The sequence below is a fragment of the Zingiber officinale genome, chromosome 8B, assembly GCF_018446385.1.
Source record: "Zingiber officinale cultivar Zhangliang chromosome 8B, Zo_v1.1, whole genome shotgun sequence".
Classification (NCBI taxonomy): domain Eukaryota; kingdom Viridiplantae; phylum Streptophyta; class Magnoliopsida; order Zingiberales; family Zingiberaceae; genus Zingiber; species Zingiber officinale.
Genome location: NC_056001.1, coordinates 90,717,578 through 90,740,187, shown reverse-complemented (window position 1 = coordinate 90,740,187; position 22,610 = coordinate 90,717,578). Strand labels below are relative to the sequence as shown.

At 35.3% G+C, this 22,610-nt stretch overlaps 1 protein-coding gene across 1 annotated transcript; it reads left to right on the top strand.

Moving 5' to 3' along the window:
* The first annotated feature begins 13,950 nt into the window (after positions 1–13,950).
* On the top strand, positions 13,951–22,129 carry LOC122015325 (CTP synthase-like). The gene is made up of 21 exons (XM_042572155.1): positions 13,951–14,256; positions 15,357–15,436; positions 15,608–15,694; positions 15,861–15,911; positions 16,001–16,118; positions 16,236–16,292; positions 16,388–16,452; positions 16,562–16,645; positions 16,728–16,778; positions 16,879–16,941; positions 17,033–17,079; positions 17,167–17,236; positions 17,329–17,391; positions 18,223–18,312; positions 18,387–18,425; positions 18,545–18,772; positions 18,860–18,945; positions 19,057–19,105; positions 19,188–19,268; positions 19,348–19,441; positions 21,493–22,129. The coding sequence occupies exons 1-21, from the start codon at positions 14,139–14,141 to the stop codon at positions 21,684–21,686; spliced, it is 1,815 nt and encodes a 604-aa protein (XP_042428089.1). The 5' UTR covers positions 13,951–14,138; the 3' UTR covers positions 21,687–22,129.
* The last annotated feature ends 481 nt before the right edge of the window (positions 22,130–22,610 follow it).

Sequence of the window (22,610 nt, the reverse complement as noted above, 5' to 3'; positions counted from 1 at the left end):
TGATCACTTCTAACTCTGCACAAAAATGTTAGTCTCCTGTAAAACAGAGTTAGAACACAATCGATAATATATGAGCAAATAAACTGACAACCTTCGGACAGTCCGGGTCTAACTTCGGGTGTCTAACCGGAAACCCTAGGTCGACCCGACGCCTACTATTCCCTCTGTGGGGAACGCGTCCTCACCTACTCCACTTAGGAGATTTACCTGTTGCCAGTACGATCCTCCAGATCGACTAGACTTTTGCTCAGCGTTCGAAGCTTCCGGACTTTCTGCTGGACTTCTGCTTCCCGGCTGGTCCAGTCTTTCACCTGGTTCGCGATACCAGGACTTTCCACCTAGGGTTATCCCCCTAGGACTTTTGCCTGAAGCTCTCGATCCGCCAAGACTTTCCGTATAGGGTTACCACCCCCTATGACTTAGGGTTACCGCCCCCTAGAGTTTTCCACCTGCCTAACCGCAGCTAGGACTTTTGCCTAAGTACACTTAGGACTTTTCTGCAAACTTGTTCAACATATTAGAAACCAAAACACCTTAACTTTGAACCCTTTGACATAATCAAAACATAGGTTCGGTCATCGGATACTTCCCACACCAACAGGGATGAATAGTCCCCACCTATTTTATAAGTGGGGACTATCCATCCCACCAATATATGTGAAGGGACTATCCCTTGGACCACAAAAAGTGGTCTAGAGGATCTGCTCTCTTAATTTTGTTAAGTTTCTAAAGTTTGTGTGGGGCATTCTTCTATGTCATAACCAAGTTTCTTCTTTTTGTGTCAAGTGACACTTAAGTGAAGAGACAGATTGATTGCATAGATGTTGTCCTTCCTAAATCCTTTTAGGTTTATTTTAGGGTTATCTAAGAGCTTGATTAAGCATTCAGAAGATAAGAACTTAACCTTATATCTAGAATCATACAGTTGACTAATTCTAAGTAGATTATATTTGAAGTTATCACTAATAACACTTTTTTAACAATAAAATAAGTTTTGAGTTCGATATTACTTATCGCAATTACCTTGTGTTTGTCGTTGTTCCCAAAGGCAACTGTTTCTAAGCTTTTGTATGTTAATTGAGTAAATTTAGTGTGATCTCCAGTCATGTGTCTAGAACATCCACTGTTCAATATCTACTTTATTTCCTACAAAGAGGTAGGAATTTCTTTATTAATTGGATAGATTAAGTTGAATTTGAATTTTAAGGTTTAGATTTAATTTTAAGTTTTAACTTATTATTTAAGTTAACTTAATTTATTTTTATTTATATATTTTACTTGAATTTAATTTTAATTAAATTTTAATTTGATTTGATTTGATTTTATTTTATTTTATTTTATTTTTATTTTAATATTTTTCCTTAGTCATGTCACCCGATTTATATTTTTCATCAGGGAATCCTATGATTTTATGAGATGAATTAAATTCAATTTTAGGGTTTGGTTTAACTTTGTATTAGATTCAAGTTTAGCTTTGGGTTCAACAAATATGTATTCTTTGGATAAACTTCTAAGCTATGGTGGTCACCTGGACATCATTAGAGTAACCATGCCTTCAAGGTTTTCCAAATAGTCCTATCCACTGAACTTAGTACAAAACCTTGGTCTAACTAGTTAGGATCTGTAAGGGGTAACTTCAGTTAGTTCTACTAAGCCAAATATACCAGGTCGAAGTCATATCTTTCTAGACATGCATAGACAAATTTTTGCTAACTTACTATCATCCAAAACTTCACCAGTACCGTAGGTCATGTTAAACTTTTGTCCCTTTTTAGACTAGTCCTAATTACATATCCAGGTAAGTTGTTATTTTTAGATGTGCCAACTATTTTAGAGTCTCCCCTTGAATTATTGAGCTTAGATTTTAAGTTTTGGGTTTGTGCCATTTTGTTTTATAGTTATAATAGACTTGATTATAGTTTGAGTTTGAATTAATTTTATTTTTACTTGATCTAGACTTAGTTCGACTTATTTTATGTGGCTTTATTGGATTTATCTTAGAGGGAGTAATTGAGTTTGAGTTATTTGGTTTTAGATAGTGTATTTTATTTTTAGGTACGTAGTATTGGTTGAGTCCTACTTGTGTGGTTAAACACACTTTTGGAACCCAAACCTTAATTTGATTTTTACTTTGGTTAACTAAGGATATAAAGGTTTTGTTAGTCGAGCTAGACTTGTATCCGAGTCTGGACTTGTTGTATACAGCTCTTTGTGACTCAAGTATCATGTCGAGGTACTTGGATCTAGTTATGAATTTCTCTAGTAATTCTTTTAGTTCAACTATTTCGATTTTCAATCTAAAATTGTCCTCCTCAAGTTTTGTAACTTGAGTTGGGATTTCAGGTTGAATCGGCTCAGTCATTGAATTTGATTTTAATTGTTCATTAAGTGTTCTATTTTCTTTTGTTAGTTCATTTATTTTATTTTCAGAGTTAGTTAATTTCTTATTTAAACATACAATAATTTTAAAAAAACTTTTTGCTTAAACTAAAATATACCTCATCGGAACCTTCGGAAACGAGTGCAGACTCGTGGCTAGACTTGGATTCGAACCCGTCTTCCGATTCACTCTATGATTCTGATTCGTACACCATCAGTGCGAGGTTGTTGGTGTGTCTTGGCTCGTTGTTGTCCGATTCCTCCATGGACGATTAGTCCCAAGTCACCTTAAGGGCTTTCTTCTTCTTGAGATTCGGACAGTCGATCTTGTAGTACCCCTTCTTGTTACATTCAAAGCATGTCACATTCTTGTTGTTTGAGTTAGAGGTGGAGTTGATCTTCTGCAGGTCCTTGTTGGTGAAGTCTTTCTTTCTCTTTGTGAACATTTTTCTTACCAAATTCACCGGGTATTCTTCATCATCTGAGTCTGAGTTAGACTCGACTTTAGGTTCCGGCTTAGTCTTAGATTTTTCTTTCGATGTTCCTGTAACAAGAGCAATACCTTTCTCAGTTTTGGCGTTAGTCTATTCGTGTAGCTCCAATTCACAAAAAAGTTCGTCTAATTTTAACTTAGACAGATTCCTCGAAATCTTATAGGCATCCACAATGGATGCCCATAGTGCATTTCGAGGAAATACATTTAGAGCATACCTTATTAGATCCTGTTCTCCATTTGGTGGTCGATTGTGTGAAGTTTGTTGAAGATATCCTTTATCCTCGCGTGCAGCTGACTGGCAGTCTCACCTTCCTGCATTTTAACATTAAATAATTTGTTTAAAAACAAATTCCTCTTCGTTACCTTTGCGTCGTTGGTCCCTTATGCAGTTTTATGAGCTTGTCCCATAGTTCCTTTTCATTCTCATGTGGGCCGACGTGGTTCAGCTCCTCCTTGGTTAGCCCTCACTAGATTGTGTTAAGAGCCTTGAAGTTGATCTGGGCCTTCTTGTTCATTTCTGGATTCCAATTTTTTGGGTCTATTGGAATTCCAGAGTTGTCGACGGGTGCCTTGTATCATTTGGTGACGTTGAACCATTGGTCAAAGTGAGTCTTTAGATACACCTCCATTCACCTCTTCTAGTAGGGGAAGTCGTCTCCTTTGAACAGGGGAGGACGAGTGGTGTTGTATCCTTCAAGTTGGGTCATTTGAGTACTGAAAAGACATAACTAAAGAGGGTACCAAGACTTAGTCTTGGATTAGCAGAGTTTAAGAAATAATAAAATATCGAAGAGCTCGAGTGGTGTTGCACCACCTTCGAGTTAAAACCAAATGAGAAAATATTATCTGAATAGGTAAAGTTTTACTAATTCAAATTGAATACGAAAAACTGAAATTCAAGGAGGCTTGATTGGTCGTTGCACCAATTTAGAGAAAAACTGAAATTCGAGGAGGCTTGATTGGTGGTTGCACCAATTTAGAGCAAAACCTACTCTGATACCACTTATTGGATCGATACGTACGTGAGAGGAGGTGAATCACGTGGTTTTTGAAAACTCATTTTCTCATTTTGAAATCAAAGTATACGCAGCGAAAATTTAAAAAACAACGCAAGAAAACACAGGCGGTTTTACTTGGTTCGGAGCCTTCGGCGACTCCTACTCCAGGACCCAAGTCCCGTGAACCTATCGATGGGTAATCCACTAAAAGCCTCTTCCAGTACCTCCAAAAGAAAGAATTGAGTACAAAGAAGATCATAGAAGTGCAACAGATTGCACTTCCCATTTGTAGAATTTAAGTACAAAAAAAATGTTACCGACACTTACGATCAGAAGTCTTCGGAGCAGTCATCAAGCGCAGCAGCTTCATAGCAGAGTCGTAGTAGGAGCCTGGAGCATCGGAACCTCAAATGGATGCTTAGCATCTCGTATATGTGTTCTTGTTTGAAGCTTCCTCGAGACTGCCTTGTATAGGGCATTGAGGGCGTCTTCCATAGCCTTAGAAGGTGCCTTCAATGGGATAAAGTTTATCTCAAATAGTTCAGCTCTTATCTATGACGATGTCCAAATTTCATCCTACGGAAGGCGTCTTCCATAGCCTTGGAAGGTGCCTTCCATAAATAGTATGAAGGCACCTTCAGCTGCTTGAAGGCGACTTCAGCTACTTGAAGGCGCCTTCGGACATTGTTCATCCGAAGGCAAATTTGCTCCTTTGTCCTACAAAACAACGTTAGTCCAATAAACCAAATAATGACCTGCAAGACAAGTGTTAGCATAATAATAATGAGCAGTAGTAATTAGTTCATGTCCTCCCAAGACAAGGAACTAATCAAGGTCTCAAATTAGGGATCTGAAATGGGCCTAACTTAGACCGACGCCTACTGTCCCCTTAACTAGGACGCGCCCTCACTTATTCACTCTCCCCCAGTGACTTACCTTTACTTCCAGTTTGTCAGTTGTCCAGTCCACGGACCCAATTGGACTTCTTGCCAGATATCCGGTCAGTTCGTCGACCTATCTGGATTTTGCACCAACTATCCAATTGGCCCATTGACCTAGCTGGACTTCGCACCAGCTATCCGATCAGCCCGTTGACCTAGCCGGACTTTCCACCAGATATCCGGTCGACCCATCAATCTATTTGGACTTCTCACCAGATATTCGGTCGGCCTATTGACCTATCTAGTTAATTCTTACACACTTGGTAAAGTGGTTAATCACAATTATACCTAACTTAACTTATTTTTCATTTATCAAAACCTGAGTTAGACCGTTAGTGAAAACTGCACCAACAGACATATCTTCTAAGAATTGTCGTAGTCATTCAACCTCTTCACCACATTTATTAAAAGTTACAAACTCATATTTCATCGTGGATCTGGTTATCACCGTTTGCTTAGAAGATTTCTAAAAAATGGCCGCTCCTCCCAGATTGAATACATATCCACTCATAAACTTAGAGTTTTTTATATCATATATTCAACTCACATCGCTATATCCTTCAATCACAGCAAGATATCTTGTATAGTGCAGTCCATTTTCATGAGTATACCTCAAGTACCTCAGTACTCTTATTATCGCTTTCCAGTGTTCAATACCAGGATTACTCGTGCAACAACTCAGTTTACTTACTGCGTAGGCCAAGTCTGGTCATGTACAACTCATCAGATACATCAGATTTCCAATCACTCGAGAGTACTCTATCTGAAAGATATTTTCACCTCAATTTTTCGATAGATGTTGACTCGTATCTATCGACGTTCATGCCAATGCAATATCCCCCTTGGTAAATTTCTTAAGAATCTTGTCCACATAATGAGACTGACTAAGAATAAGTCCTTTTGTTGTCTTAAAAATTTTGATTCCTAGAATAACATCAACTAGACCCCATATCTTTCATGTCAAATCTTGAGTTTAACATGCCCTTAGTGGATTTGATTATCTTATCATTACTCTCAATGATAAGTATATCATTTACATATAGACACAAGATGACGTATTCATTCTCTGTGGCTTTCATATAGACACATCTATCACACTCATTGATTTTGAATCCATATTTCTTCATGGCATTATCAAATTTCTCATGTCACTGCTTTAGTATTTGTTTCAAGCCATATAATAACTTCACCAATCTAAAACCCATATTTTTTTTATCTTGGCACAGAAAACCCCTCAGGTTGCTCCATGTAGATTTTTTTTAATTCCCATTTAGAAAGGCTATTTTTACATCTATCTGGTGTATTTCAAGATTCCATAGAGCAACTATAGACAACAATACTCTAATGGAAGTTATTCTCGAGATCGGAGGATACGTATCAAAGTAATCAAGGTATTCTCATTATCGATATCCTTTTATTACCAATCTGGCCTTATATTTATCAATTGTGTCATCTGACTTTATTTTCTTCTTAAAGATTCACTTGAAACCTAGTAGTTTACTTCCCGGACGAAAATCCACAAGTTTCCAAGTGTAATTTTATAAAATATATTATATCTCAGATGCAATTGCTTCACACTAGTGAGGTCCATCAAAAGAGCTTACTACTTCTGAGTAACTTCAGGGCTCACTTTCCAACATGAAAGTAATAAAATCTTATCTATAGGATTTTTTCACACGAGCTCTTCTACTCCGTCTAAGCTAACCTCGATTGGTTCCTCATCATCATCTTCACCTCGTGTTTCATATGCTCATTTTGAGGATCTAGCTTCCTCTCGAGTCTTATACTTCGAAATACATGCTCAAAGAACGAGATATTTCTCAATTATATTATCGAGTTTTTGTGTATATATATCTGGTATTTGTGACTCATACATAAAAAAATGATACGCACTGCTGTTATGTGCATACCCAATAAATATGCAATCAACAGTTTTTGGTCCTATCTTAATCCTTTTAGGATCGGGCACCAACACTTTGGCAAGACACCCCCACATTCATAAATATTTATAGGATAGTTGTCTTCCATTCCATAACTCATAAGAGCTCTTATCTATTTTCTTCCGGAGCACCTTATTTAAAAGATAATTAGCTGTTAACACAGCCTCCCCACATGAACTTTGGTAGTTCAGAGCTCAATAGAAGAGCATTCATCATTTCTTTTAGAGTTTGATTCTTTAACTTAACAATTGCATTTTGCTGAGGTGTATAAGGAACTGCTATTTCATGTTTGATCCCATGTTCAGTACATAACTCAGCGAATGGTGATACATATTCACCGCCTCAGTCACTTCAAACCACCTTAATCTTTTTATTAAGTTAATTTTTTAACCTCATTCTTATAGAGAACAATTTTTTCTATAGCTTCATCCTTATTTTTGTGAAGATACACATAATAGTATTTTGTGTTATCATTTATAGAAGTGATGAAGTATTTATTTACACTACATGTTAGCATACCTTTTAGGTCGCATATGTCAGTGTGGATTAGGTCAAGTGGTTCGTTACTTCTTTTAATATGTTGAAAGGATGACCTTGTCATTTTAACTTCAACACAAATTTCATACTTGTGTTTCGGGTCAAGGTGGAATGTAAGTATGCTTTGCATATTTATTAATCTACGTAGCGTATCGTAGTTAACCTATCCTAGTCTACCATGACACAAACATGAAGACTCAAGTATATAAGTGGAAGAGCTTTCATTTTTATTTATCTTAGGCCTAATGGCCATTAGATTGAGCTTGAATAGCCCATCAGATATATAGTTCATTCCTACAAACATTCCATTCTTGGACAGTACAACTCTGTCTGACTTAAAAATAATATGAAAACCATGCTTGCTTAACAGTGATTCGGACACTAGATTCTTTCAAATCTCTGGGATATACAATACATTGTTTATAGTAAGGTTCTTGCCTGATGTCATCTTCAGCACCACTTTTCCTTAGCACATGATGTCTGAGGTTGCTGAGTTCCCCATGAATAGTTTATCTCTATTGACTTCTTCGAAGTTCTGGAGCAGCTCCTTATTGCAGCAAACATGTCTGGTGACTCTAGTATCGATCCACCATTATCGCGAGTTTGAACTCACTAGGTTCAATTCATAGACCACGACGCAGAGGTCATCTATTTCTGGCTCCTCATTTAGGTTGGCCTCCTACTTCTTCTTCGACTTTCTGCACTCTGAAGATTTGTAACCGACTCAGTCATAGTTGAAGCACTTCCTAGAAAACTTCTTCTTGCTGATGCCTCCTCTGGGTCCCATCTTGGAGATTTGGTGTTCTTCCATTTTGAGTTTTGATCATGCTCGACCACATTGGCTTTCACAGTAGCCCGAGAGAACAATTTTCTCTTTGAACTCTTGTTGTCTTCTTCAATTTGAAGTATAACAATGAGTTCCTCCACATTCATCTCTTTCCACTTGTGCTTCAGGTAGTTCTTAAATTCCTTCCAGCCTAGAGGCAACTTCTCAATGATAGTATCCACCTAGAAGGTTTCACTCAGAACCAACCATTCTAAGTGGATTTCGTGCAAGATCACCTGAAGCTCCTGGACTTGGTTAATCGTCGTCTTAGAGTCAACCATCTTGTAGTCTAGGAATTGACCTACGATGAACTTCTTGGCCTCTACATCCTTCATCTTATACTTCTTGTCTAGGGACTCCCACAGCTCCTTAGTCGTTCTCTTCATGCTATACACAGCATACAGTAAGTCCGCAAAGTATTTGAAGATGTAGTTTCAGCAAAGGAACTCATAATGAGTCCATGCCTCCACTACACTAATGGTCTACGCATTAGCATCCTCATCACGCTTGGGAGGGTCCTCGGTCAAGAATCGACCCAGATAAGCGTGGTCAAGTAGAAGAGTATCTTTTGTTGTCACCTCTTGTAGTTTAGTCCACTGAACTTCTCTGATTTTTCTCATGATTTATTGGCACAATTCTAATCAGGGTAAAGGGGCCTTCATGTGTTGAGTCTGTTGCACCTCAACACTTTGTTCTGTGGCCATCTCAACAGAATCAGAATCAGTTTCAAGATTGTTTGAGAAACAATCTACCGAAGATTTTGAGAATTAGCTGAATTAAATTAATTTATCTATTAAGATGACCTGAGCTGATAATCTCGCTGCCAGTAGAGGTTGGTTTTCTGCCAAGTGCTGAACGCAGACCGCAAATTGGCAAAGTGGGCAGATCGGTCGAGCGGGTCATGAGGTAGAGCTGACATGTGGTAGAGCTGATAGTCGACCGAGCAGTGGAGACGACCGAACAGGTGAAGCGGTCAATCGGACAATGCGGTTAAGCGAGTAGAGTAGTAGAACAGACCGATCAGGCTAAGTGGCTGACCAACAAAATAGCCAACCAGATAGTGCTATCGAGTAGGCAGATCAGCCGTGTGGGTAGAGAGGCTAACCGAGTGAGCAGCTGAGTGAACGAAGAAGCTGAGCGAGTGTGTGGCCGGATGGACGTGCAGCCCAGCAGACGAAGAGGACGAGCAAGTGAGTGGCTGAGCGAACAAAGAGGTTGAGTGGGTGAGCGACCAAGCGAGCGTGTAGCAGAGCGGACGAAAGGTAACATCAGTGATCGATTAATGATCATTATTTACCGAGCAATGAAACACCCACTTTTCACTTGGGCGTTTATATTCTGCATTAATTCTTAATTTAATAAATTCGTTACACACTTAAATAAGTATCAAAAAGATTTATATGGCAAAATATTGGTTGTTCCATTTCGATAAATTTTGCCCCAATCGGTTCGGCATTCGACGCATACAGGTCATGTTTGCACCGAGTCAACTTGGTTCAGTGCAATCTAGACCCTAGATTTACACCTCTTGCACACTCACACATGAGAGAGTTTCTCCCTATATATTTATTTACATCATTAATACATATGAATCAATATAAACCAACTAATATACCCTCCCAATATTAGACTAAAATCTCATTCATAATAGAACATCATGTCTCTTCCATCACTTCTCCATTCATATTCATATAGATATATAAAAGTCAATTCAAGTTTCGAAAAAATACTTTATTCCCTAACAACCAACTGTAAAAAAATTAATCTATTAAAACTTAAGGATTATTAGTTTCCTCGTAAGCCTACTTTAACATAGAATCCTTCCATGGCTAGCTTGTCTTCATATCGTTGGACAAGAGAACTTAATTCTTTGCTTTCGATGGAAGAAAGAATTATTCTCGGTCCCAATAGCCATTCATGGGAGCTACAAATGGACCTCCACTTTTTTCTTTTCCTCCGATTCATAATCTTCTTGATTTCGAAAAGTCAAAGAAGACTTTGAATAGTATATTTCAATTCCACCATTAAACACTTTACTTTTGTTATTTTATGTACAAAGTTTATGTTAAAGTTAGGAAAAAAACAAAGAAAGAAAAAGGAAATTGGGACTAAATGCGAAACGAGGAAGGACAAGTTGCACGAATGATTGATACACGCAAGTGTGTCGAAGAAACATACAGAAACTAAGAATATATGCCTTCACATTTGGCAAAAGCTGATGTGGCTTTTTATTCGTTATTAGACACATTTTGGACCGTCATTAATATCATCATTATTATTACTAATATTATAATATATTTGATATAAGACTCTAAAATTTCCTCTTAGACGCTAGTATTAAGATAATTATTGATAAGCAATAAATATTTATTTGAGAATTTGAGGTGTAACTATTTTATTTTTACAGAAATCCAAAGGATGTTCTGCATTATATATGTAAATTGTCAAAAGACACTCTTTTAAATTTAAAAGGTCAAAAGAGTGTCTCATCGAATATTTCATTCCTAGAATATATACCTCTAATTTTAATTATGCAGTGGCTACTCTATAATTGTTACAATGTATAACAGTTACTCAGTAATTATTACAATATAAAAAAAATATTATTTCATCAAAATCATTATACACAAAGTTATTATTATATTAAAATATTATTTATCAATTTGATTAAAATTATATAAACTTTATCAAAATCTCTTTTCAATTTTTTAAATATAAGAAGTGTATGAGATATAGGAATCGGGGGGTGAAAAAGAGGTTAATGAGAGACAACGACATGATCGTTTCCCTTTAATATAAATATGTACATTTCACCACTCGATATGAAATTCCTGACTCTGTCCCTGGATGCTACACAATTATAGTCAAATCCTAAAACCTAAACCTCGAATCATAAATTTTGAATACTAATATATCAAACAATATATTTTTTACCGACTTAATCAAAATTACTTTAAAATAATTATAACAACTACTAATAGCTACAATAATCTTGTATTAATTGGTACACGTAACAGCTAATCGTAGCTACAACAATAATACTAGAAATAAAAAATAATATTATAATAGATATTCTTTAACAGCTACTTTGTTCTTGTTATTATTGTATCTTATACTAGTTAGTAACAGTTACTATAAAATATATGACAGGGTGTCCTTTTAACTTTTTTTATTATTATAATTTTTTTTATTTTTTTTGACTATTTGCATAATATGAGATGTCCTTGGATTTTTGCCTTTTTGTTTACTTTTATTATTTTTTGGGTTGGGAAAATTTTTGCATGGCAATATTTATACCATAAAAAACAAGCTATTTGAAAACAATCAATAAACATATAACAACTACAAAATGATAAATTAATCGTAGATTTATATATATCGTTGCCAAATAATTTACACCGCTCATGATTAAAGATGATATTAGTCATTTTCTCCACAATTTAGGCTACTAATTCATATCACTCTTTATCAATGGTAATATTTATATCGAATACATGCATTTTTTTTAACAAGTAAATAAACAAAACAAAAATCTCATGGCTTAGCTTGGTCTTTTGCCTTTTTAATGTGTAGTATTAATTTATGTTTTCAATCAAGCTTGGACAATTATTTGTTTTATTAAAAGAAAAAGAATTATCATTTTAACCACTCAAGGTTCTACTAAGTTATAAGTTTTAAGTCTTTTTTTATAAAAAAAATATCAAAATATATATTATATATTTATTTTTGAGTGACTTTTTTATTATTTTTTTAAGCATGGAACCTCATTAGTTATCTTTTTTAAAATATCCCTATTGAATTTTTTTTTATATATAATCGTCTCGTGCTTAAAGAAGTACATTGCCCTCTTTATAATTATTATCCCAAGCTAAATTCAAGTAATAGATCCCTCCTATGTCAAAAAGACATTTTGAACTTTTTGTTCCAAACCAAATTGTGGTATCTCCCAACATTTAGGAGGTCATGATATGTTTAGCTAATGAACCTTAAACTCTATATCACCACTTCGAATTAAAATTCACCTTACATGAGAGCTCACAAATATTATTTTAAAATTAAAGTGCTTTTATATATGCTTAGCTTATGAATCCAAAACTCTATTACTAATTTGAATTACATAAGATCTAAAAAATTTCAATTCAAAACTAAAACATCACTCGATTTAATTTATATAAAACTATCTGAACGGAAACATATGCTTAGCTTTATATATGACCTTTTTTATTAGGGCAAATATAATCACTCGATTTAAAATATCATTTTTTCTTTTACTTTTTTAATTATCCTTGAGTTATGCTTTATGGCTCTCTTATATGTTTCCATTATTCATTAAGATAGTTTTTTAATATAGTTCTCTTTAACCTTATTAGTCAACTGTATACTATCCAAATCTATCTCTTCGTAACTTGATAATAACCATCAACTTAGCAAGTCACTCAGCAATTTGACAACGGAACTAAAAAATATCCTCCCACTTTTCTAATTTTTTTATAATACTAAAAAGAAAAAAAATAGAGAGAACAAACTGTCGCATACTACGTGTGGTATTTTTTTCAAAGATGTATTTAATTTTCTAAATTTCTCTTTCAATCTATTTCAGTCCTAACTTAAAGTTATTTTTTAAAAAAAAAAAATAAATCGAACCAACTTAATATTTTCATATAAAAGACATTGATTGATGACAACTCAATTTTTTTTAATAAATAATTTTTTTTTAAAAAAGTTATGAATAAAAAAATAAAATTTAAAACATTTTATAAAATTTTTAATATAAAATAAATAAATTTATTATCTTAGTGACTTCTACTGTCTTTCAAAAATTTTAATATAAAAGAAGTGATTTATAATCATGTAATATATATATATATATATATATATATCTATATATAGACCTTTTGATAAAAATATATATATATATATATACACGACAATTTATCAAAAGGTGTATATAAGTTTTCGAATCTATAAAAAAGTACATGTTACTTTGTTATTTACCAAATGATATATCTTTATTCAGTATTTTACCCATTCTATCATTCTAATTATTTTTCTTTTTATTTTCTCTGTCATTTCTTTCTCTCTTCTCTTTTCTCTTATGTATGCAATATTTCTTCTTTTTCCTCTCATCTTTTTTCCTCTTTTTTGCACATCGATTCTTCTAAAAATATTTTACCACATTTGAGAAGTTAAAATAAACAATGGATAACATATTTGAACTCCTTGCAACTCCCAAAATTCACAGGAACTGAAATGGATGCAATTGAAGTTCTCTAGGTCTATAAGTGTATTTCAACTAAACTCCACTGATGGTCCTAGAGAATTCGGTTTGTATTTATTTCAGTTCTTGTGGATTTTTGAGGTTGCAAAGAGTTCAAATATTCTATCCATTGTTTATTTTAACTTCTTAGAAGTGTTAAAATAATTTTGAAGAATCGACGTGCAAAAATGAAGAAAAAAAGAGAGAAAAGAGAAAAACATTTATGGGAGGAAAGAGAAGAGAGGGAGAAATGACAGAAAAATAATAATAATAATAAAAAATAAATAAATAAATAAAATAAAAAGAAAAATAATTTCAGGGTAAAATAAAAAAAAACACATAAAAATATTTTTTTTGATAAATAATAAAATAACATGTGATTTTTGATAAATACAAAAATAATTTTGATAAATTATCGAAATTTATATCAAATTAATATGGTTTAATAAAAATAATTTCTTTATATATATTTTTAAAATTTATCAATAAATTTTAATAAAACTGTGTCTTACATGGCTATATATATATATATAAAATTTATGATTTTCGGAAGACATTAAATGATGGAATTGACGGGAGAGGGAGGGTTTTGGGTCGCTTGAACTATTTAATCCCCGCCTCCGCTGCGTCTTCGCAATCATCTTCGGCGACTCCGAACTTTGCGAAGCGCAGGGAAGAAGAGATTTGAGAGAGGGAGGAAGAGCAAGCGGGAAATCTTGGACTCGTCTCGCGCTCCTTGTGCGGATTTTTTTGTGGAAAAGAAGATGAAATATGTGCTGGTGACCGGGGGAGTCGTGAGTGGATTGGGGAAAGGGGTGACGGCGAGTAGTATTGGGGTCCTCCTCAAGGCATGCGGCCTCCGCGTTACCTTAATAAAGATCGGTACTAGCCTTGTTTTTCCCTCTCAAAATCGCCTGAGTGTTACCTGGATATGTGCATCTCAAATGGTGGCGCTTACCGGATCGCCTCCTTTTTTTTTTTCCCGTTGTTGTTATGTCTTCTGGGAAGAAAGTGGATGTTCTTTACGAGTTTTGCATGCGACGTGCATATCACCTTTGCCTGCTTTTGTTTGATCTATTTGTCCGCTTTCTTTTTGGAACAACTCTTTTTTTTCGTAAATGAGGTTCATTTGGGGAGTGATTATCGATAGCGATAAACGGGAACTGCGATTTGGCCCGTGCTTTCCTTGTCGTGTTTCTGTAGTCGGGCTTTGTTTGATAATCCATCCAGAAATTAGCTTTTTTATCTTGTAGATTTTTCGGAAAGTTTTTTGTTTGGATGTAGGGTTTCTCAAAAGTGGCCTTGTATTTATCCCTAAGGTCGCTTTACAAATTTGTTTTTACGGATTTTCGTATTTTCATCCGTCACGGTGATAAATGTCAGATTTTTTTTTTCTTCAGGTCATCGATTGGCGCTTTTACCATTCCAGTGGCACTCTTTTTCATTCTTTATTTGCTGCCGACACCTGATTCTTGGATTTGCTTTGACTTTTGTTTCTGCATCTCCTTTGTTTTGGATTTAACTCTATTGATTTATTCGCACGTTATATGCTCGAGGACACGCAAATAATCCTTTTGATGCAATAAAGTTCCCTTAAAATGTAAAAGGGGTTAAGGGGTCAATCCAAAGACGACATGATTTTTTTTTTAATGTTTGCTTCGCTTGCCCACCTTTCATAAAGGACTTCTATGATTTCTTTGCGGTCAACCAGGTGAAATGGATCTGACTGACTTTAGTCTTTCCCGTTTACTTGAGGAAATAAACTTTCACGATCTTCGTAGGCATATCTTCATTTCAACTTTTAATTTTCAGTTTGGGTAAAAGTTTTTCATGTGCTATTAGCTTTAGTCAACATCTTTATTGTTATTTCAAACGAAAAGATCTTTAACTGTAATATTTTTTTTTTTTGGTTTTATGTTACTTGATTCCTGTACTATGCCCGGGCTCGCTTCTGCTTGTTGCTGATAATTGAACATATGCAGATCCCTACTTAAACACCGATGCTGGAACTATGTCTCCGTTTGAGCATGGGGAAGTGTTTGTCTTAGATGATGGTGGCGAGGTAAAACGTTTTCTATGTTCGCATATGCCTTCTACACTTAGTTTATCACTAACGATTTAGTGATACAATAGCCTTTACGAATGGTAACTGGTTGTCAAATATGAGCACAACTTTATTTTTGTAGATATTATGGTTGATATTCTTCTACTTTTGCTACTTTCTTGTTTGAAGGTTGATTTGGATCTTGGAAATTATGAAAGGTTCGTTGATATCATATTAACTCGTGATAATAATATCACAACTGGGAAGATTTATCAGGTACTTATATAGTTATGGTTGTATATACAAGGTATACTGATTTATGTTAAGTTTGCAAGGTGAACATTGGTTTGCCTATGCTCATCAAATTTTCCCTTCATCATTTCATGTTTCTATTTGTAAGCTTATTATGGTTTAATTTGGTTCCTGTCATGTTCGGTGGCAGTCTGTGATTGATAAGGAAAGGAGGGGTGACTATCTAGGAAAAACAGTCCAGGTGCAAGTCTGCTTAGGAGCAAACATTTGATCATTGAAACTGTCGATGCTTTCTTAATCATCATCCCTGTCATCATTTCTTTGTTTTAGGTTGTTCCACACATTACAGATGCCATACAAGAGTGGATTGAACGAGTAGCTATGGTACCTGTGGATGGCAAAGAAGGACCAGCTGATGTTTGTGTCATAGAGCTAGGTGGCACTATAGGTAAAATGTTTTCCTTCAAGGTTTTCAAAAAGGGTGAATAAGACAATATGACAGATGTACTTGCGTTGAAGTTATATGTCATGAATGGGTAGTAATGGCAATACCATGTCGATGCAGGTGATATTGAATCAATGCCATTTGTTGAAGCTTTGGGCCAGTTTTCTTACCGTGTTGGTGAGCCAGCCCTACCTGCCTCTGTTTATGATGTCTTTCACATGAGCTTTTTTTTAGTTGGAGGATATGATCCTTTGTTATCCGTTCCTGTACAGGTCCTGGTAATTTCTGTCTGGTTCATGTCAGCCTTGTACCAGTATTAAACGTAGTTGGTGAGCAGGTAAAAATTAGTGCTACTCTAGTTGCCATACCCTAACTGATGCAAAATAATTAATATTTCCTAATATAGATAATATTTTATGCCTACAAATATTTGTGCATCTATTTAGAAAACTAAGCCAACCCAGCATAGTGTTCGTGGTCTAAGAGGACTTGGATTGACACCAAATATTCTTGCTTGCCGCAGTGTAAAGGTTTTGTCATCCACTCTCTCCTCATTGTGGTTCTCGCTTCATCAAGGTTGTTGATTATTGTTTATGTCATTGCTTTTGGCAGCCATTGGAGGGAAATGTTAAAGAAAAACTTTCACAATTCTGTCATGTCCCGGTATTGTAAAATTACCATGACATTCTTTACTTAAAATCTTGATTTTATAAAAAACATATTGCATAACCCTGGTTCTAATTGATGAATGGAACTTTTGCAGGTATCAAATATTGTCACCCTTCATGATGTTTCTAATATTTGGCACATTCCTTTACTATTAAAGGTAAGCCCATAATTCTCAAGATCGTGAGTTTCCAAATTCTGCACACAGCTTTTTTAGCTGACAAAGTATGTTCTTTAACATTCTTTTGCAGAAGCAAAAGGCACATGAAGCTCTCATAGAAGTTTTGCAACTTAAAGGGTTTGTATCTTGGACCCAAAAGTTTTTGTTATTGCCAAGGCACCTTACTGGTTTTCTTTCTGTCCCTTTGTTTTTTGATATATACAGATTTGCTAAGGAGCCTCAGTTGGATGAATGGACAAGAAGAGCAAATATCTGCGACACTCTGCAGGATCCTGTGAGTTTCTTTCTTCTGCTCAAATGTTTTTTCTCTGTTCTGCACTCGTGGGTCTTATTGATCACTGAATGAGTTTGTTATTGATTTTGTAGGTCAGAATTGTGATGGTCGGAAAATATACTGGGCTTTCTGATTCTTACCTCTCTGTCTTGAAGGTGAGATATATGACTAGTAAAATTGTACCATTTTGTTTCTTCATTAGATATTTTGTAATTTGAAGGGAGCCTTGGCACAACGGTAAAGTTGCTACCGTGTGACCTAGAGGTCATGTGTTCAAGTCTTGGAAACAACCTCTTGTGAAGTAGGGTAAGGTTGCATACTAGATCCTTCCCTGGGACGTTACATTGGAGGGAGATTCGTGCATCGGGCTGCCCTTGATTAGATATTTTGTAATTTGTTATTGTCCAGTTCTTAAAACTGAAGAGCAAGTTCTGTTTCAGGAGTAATTGTTTCTGCTTATGTCCCTAGTGACTGCTTTAATCATTTTGAGTGCCTTTACTGTAATTGGTTGGCAAGAATTGGCAGATTTGTGTCCTGTGTCTCTTGGTTACCATGCATCTAGTGTATTATGATTGCTTGTTAATGACTCATCCTTTGGGGAAAGTTGCAGGTTTTTGTTGTATCTTTGTTATTATGCCTCTAGTGTGTGATAATTTGTTAACAACTCATCCTTTGTTACTGTTTTCTGGGATCATTTGAGTTTAATAACTAATGTTTTTTTATTGACATATCTATCATACATGCATTGCAAACCTTTGTTTGCATTACTGATGGTAAATCCTTTGTAACTCCCAAGTCACAACTTTTGGTGATGGCTTGCAATATCTTTTCCCACAATTAAGCTTCCTAGAAGGATATAGCATCAGCAATACCAAGGAATCTACCACCTGAATAAAACACCAAGTTTTAAGCATCCAATATACCCACACATGCTTTCTTGATGGATATTAACTTATTGTTGATTAGCTTGTGAACCCTTTTGTCAGGCACTTTTGCATGCTTCTGTTGCATGCCACAAGAAATTGATTGTTGATTGGGTAGCATCCACTGACCTTGAAGAAACTATGGAAAAAGAGGTTCATTTACCTTCTCGCCACTCTCATCCCTTTTTGTTCCATTGCTTTATTTAATGTTCTTTTTTCTGATATAGGAACCTGAACTTCATAAAAAAGCATGGGATCTATTGAAGGTGAGTTGAGACTGCCTTGAAATTCTCAAATTTAACTAAAGATAAAAAAATTTCCTTCTTTTTATGTGACAAGTGTTTTGCTGTTTGTGTACAATTGTATGGACAATGTCTTGATCCAGGCAGCTGATGGCATTCTAGTTCCCGGAGGCTTTGGAGACAGAGGCGTGCAAGGAAAAATACTTGCTGCTAAATATGCCCGTGAAAACAAAGTGCCTTACCTTGGCCTTTGTCTTGGCATGCAAATTGCTGTGATTGAATTTGCTCGTTCTGTCCTGAAGTTACCCCATGCAAACAGTACAGAGTTTGTCCCTGATGCAAAGACACCATGCATTATCTTCATGCCTGAGGTAAATAAATGTATCAATCTTTGTATGTTACTTTCAGCAGAATCGTCAAATTTCTGTTGCCTTACAAATCTTGAATTTTATCTGAAGGGCTCAAAAACTCATATGGGAGGTACAATGAGGCTTGGATCTAGGAGAACACATTTTGTGACCACCAACTGTAAAGCTGCAAGGCTGTGAGCACAGATATTCTTGCCAACTTTTATTCATTTGTCAAATTTAAATTTTCCATTTTTTTTTATTTCTTTCTGGGAATGAAAACCGCTGATTTTACCTTTGGTGTGTAGGTATGGCAATGCCAATTTTATTGATGAACGGCACCGACACAGATACGAGGTCAGTTAAAATTTAAATTAGATGACATTCTTGTATTATGTTGTATTACAAACACTAAATATTTTGATTCTGATTTTTACAGGTAAACCCAGATATGGTCCCAGAATTTGAGAAGGCTGGGCTTACTTTTGTTGGTAAAGATGAAACTGGAAAGCGAATGGAGGTGTGCAGTAGATGATTCTCACATTCAAATGTTTCTTCAAATTCTGCTTTGTTATCTATTACAGTACTTTTTGATGTAGATTATTGAGTTACCTGATCATCCGTATTTTATTGGAGTGCAATTTCATCCAGAATTCAAATCTAGACCTGGAAACCCATCTGCCCTTTTCTTAGGTAATTCCACATCTAGAAATTTTCTGGTATTATTGTCTGAATGAGTTCTGAACTGAGAGTTTATGGATTCCATGTGTTTTTCTTTTGGCAATTCACAATTAACACTTTTTCATTCAGAACTGTCTAATGAGAAAGCATGTATTCACATTAGGCGATGGTTTTATTTATGTATTTATGTTGAGATTGGATTTGTGTTCATGGACACATATCAAGTGTTTAACAAGGTTTATAGGTAGCTAGCCAATGGCCAATTTTTCTCATTCTTTTGTTTTTTGTTTGAAAAAGAACACACTCGGCCTCTTTTATATTTTTCTCCTATCTCCATTGCATTACTTTGTTTTTAGTAGATGCAAATGTCTTAAGGTCATGTTCTTTGTACTTCACACTTGCTACTTGTTCCTGTATTGTACAGCTGCCACTGTTACTAGTAACTAATAAGAATATAAATGCAAAAATTGATTGATTCACTAAGTTAACAATCAACTCCAATACTTAGTTGTTAATCTCCCATAGCATTTACAGATACTGGATTTTATCTTTGAAGTTCAAATTCATTGGAGCTGGTATTCTTACTAGTTTGGTTATCTCAGACTTCAAGGTTATAATTGCATAAGTTATTAATTAAAAACCTTTGGATGTGCAAAGTTGTACTGTTATGCAACTCAGCAGATCCGAATCAGGTTTCATTTTCTTTTTTAGTGAGAGTAACAGTTCAAAGGGTCTGATTTGATTTTGGTTGATTTCTTGAGCATATCTTTGGAGTCCTAGGAGATTAATAATGCAATCAAAGTCCCAGAACTAATAAGATCGGATAGGAATCCATGAAAATCATGATATTTAGTTGAATTAAGTGAGAACAAGTGGAAACCTAGGTGCAATATGTCAGAGGAGTTGTGACAGCAAACAGGAGCATCGATGAGGAATAGTTTTCAGTGTGAGAGACTTGTTGCTTGCACAAGGTGTGATGGAGCTCCTGGTCTACTACTACACGAGAGTGAGGTAACCTTTAGTTTGTCAAATGCTGATTGCTGAGGTGTAGGTGGTAGGGCGTGGCAGCATATGTTGATGGAAGGTGGGGACTGGGGAGGTGAACTGGGTCATTAGGCTTCTGGTATTAAATTTATGTTAGGGTTTGATACTTTGATTATATTACATATAAATTAGTATCTTTTATTATAAATTAGTAATTCAGGGAAAACTTGTCATTAAAGCCATATTACTACCTAACATAAAATAGTTTATTCATTACAATTAGCATTTTATAAAATAAATGAAATATTTAATTCAAATGGCAAAAATTAAACAGATTTAATTAAAATATTATTATTCATGCTAAGCTAATACAAATATTAGTTTACAAAGAGTTGTATTGATTCATGAAAAACTTGGATTTGCTTAATATTAGCAATTATTTACACATAAAGAATAGGGAAATTCTTAGAATTGTTTTCATTCATGAGTTTCATGATTAATATTTATGAAGAATTTGTTGCCTCATTATAAGGTAGGATCGACTTTATTTATTGTTCTCAACTTCTTATGTCATTGTAAAATTGATAGATTTTGGTGAAGCATAATGGTTATCCTCGTTGGAATTTTTGAACCTTTTCTTGTCATATACATTTTTTTTGTGTCCATACTGATACAAATATGGATGTTAATTCAACAAACTACGTTTTTCAGTCTTTTTTTTGTCACTATTAGATACCAGATGCCTCTCACTCTGGAACAACCAATAAGTCAGTTTAACTGATTTGTTGCAAATTCTTGAATTTTTATGTTCCATGATAACAAAACTAACATGGACTGGATTGTCTACCTCTGTGAAGGATCAATATATGATATGTGTCTTTTACTGTAATGTTCCATCATTCAGGGTACATGGCCTCCAATATTTTCATTCTACCACTTTTGTTGTGATTTCCGTTGCAATTTGTTTTCCACCTTAAGTTTTGTTCATGTTTTTCTTTGGGTTTTTTTAAACTATACTAACAGAACTATTTTCTGTAATTTGTCTCATTTCGATGTTTCTTCCATTAAATGTTTGACAGGACTAATCGCTGCTTCGTGCGGGCAGCTTGGTTCATTGCTAAGAACTGTTTGTTCCGAAAACACAACTCCAAGATGCCATTTAACTGATGGTCCCATGACACCAGGACCTTACCGGCATGGGAATTTGAAGGAACATAGCAATGGCCTAGCAAATGGAAACTACCATGCGGATGACAATGGCCAGCACGAGTGAATCTTGGGCCAATTAACATATGAGAGGCCAATTAACATATGATGCTTTGGCAGCCAATGAGTGTGGTTTTGCCATTTTGGCCACTCAAGTTTTCTTTCATCTCGAAACTACTCCACAGCCAGTCGAGGAAGGAGAAGTTTCCCAACAGAAGGACCGTGGGAGAGGCATGGTGTTGTTCCAAGATTTTAGTAGGGAGCAACCTTTTCTTGTTGCATTGAGGTTTTGCATCCTGCAGGTCTTTATAGTATGTGTTTCTGTTTTATGGTGCATTTTCGCTGGGAGATTAATCTAGTTGGAGTGAAATGAGTAGAAAAAGAAAATGCAAAAGATATGTAAGTTATATTTTTTTATCTGAACAAAACCAAGTTTTGGCGATGTAAGAACTCATTAAATATCGTTGTCTAACTGTGGTTAGCTTTTAATTTCCAGCGGCTTCACTGCTCTGCAAGAACTTGTAAATCCCACTGGCGATCATGCGCCCAGCGGATCCTTGTATGTGACTGTAGTGTCTTCTTCCTTGGTTCGCTCACCTATGGAAACTAGTGCATTGCCCCTTGACTTGACACCAAATGATCAAGGTCGCCTCCTCCGTATCATCAGTCTCTCATTCCTTAGATGCTATGCCTGTTCTCGCCTCATATCGACCATCCTTCTGGTCACAAGAATTTCTCAACCGTTTGGATTATCTGATAACTCCTGCTGTCTCATTCACTGAGGGGGCAATAGATAGAGCGATCTCCAGTTTAGAGTTGTCAAAGAATTTGTTAACTATTTGCTCAAATAGCAATATCTAATCCTTATATTTAACTTTTTTCACAATTTATTTTTTGCTTAGCCGAAATTCAAGGTGTCTAGGACAAACTTTTATCCGTAGTGTCGATTACAATGCTAAACATCGTTATAACTTGGAACAGAAGATAAAAA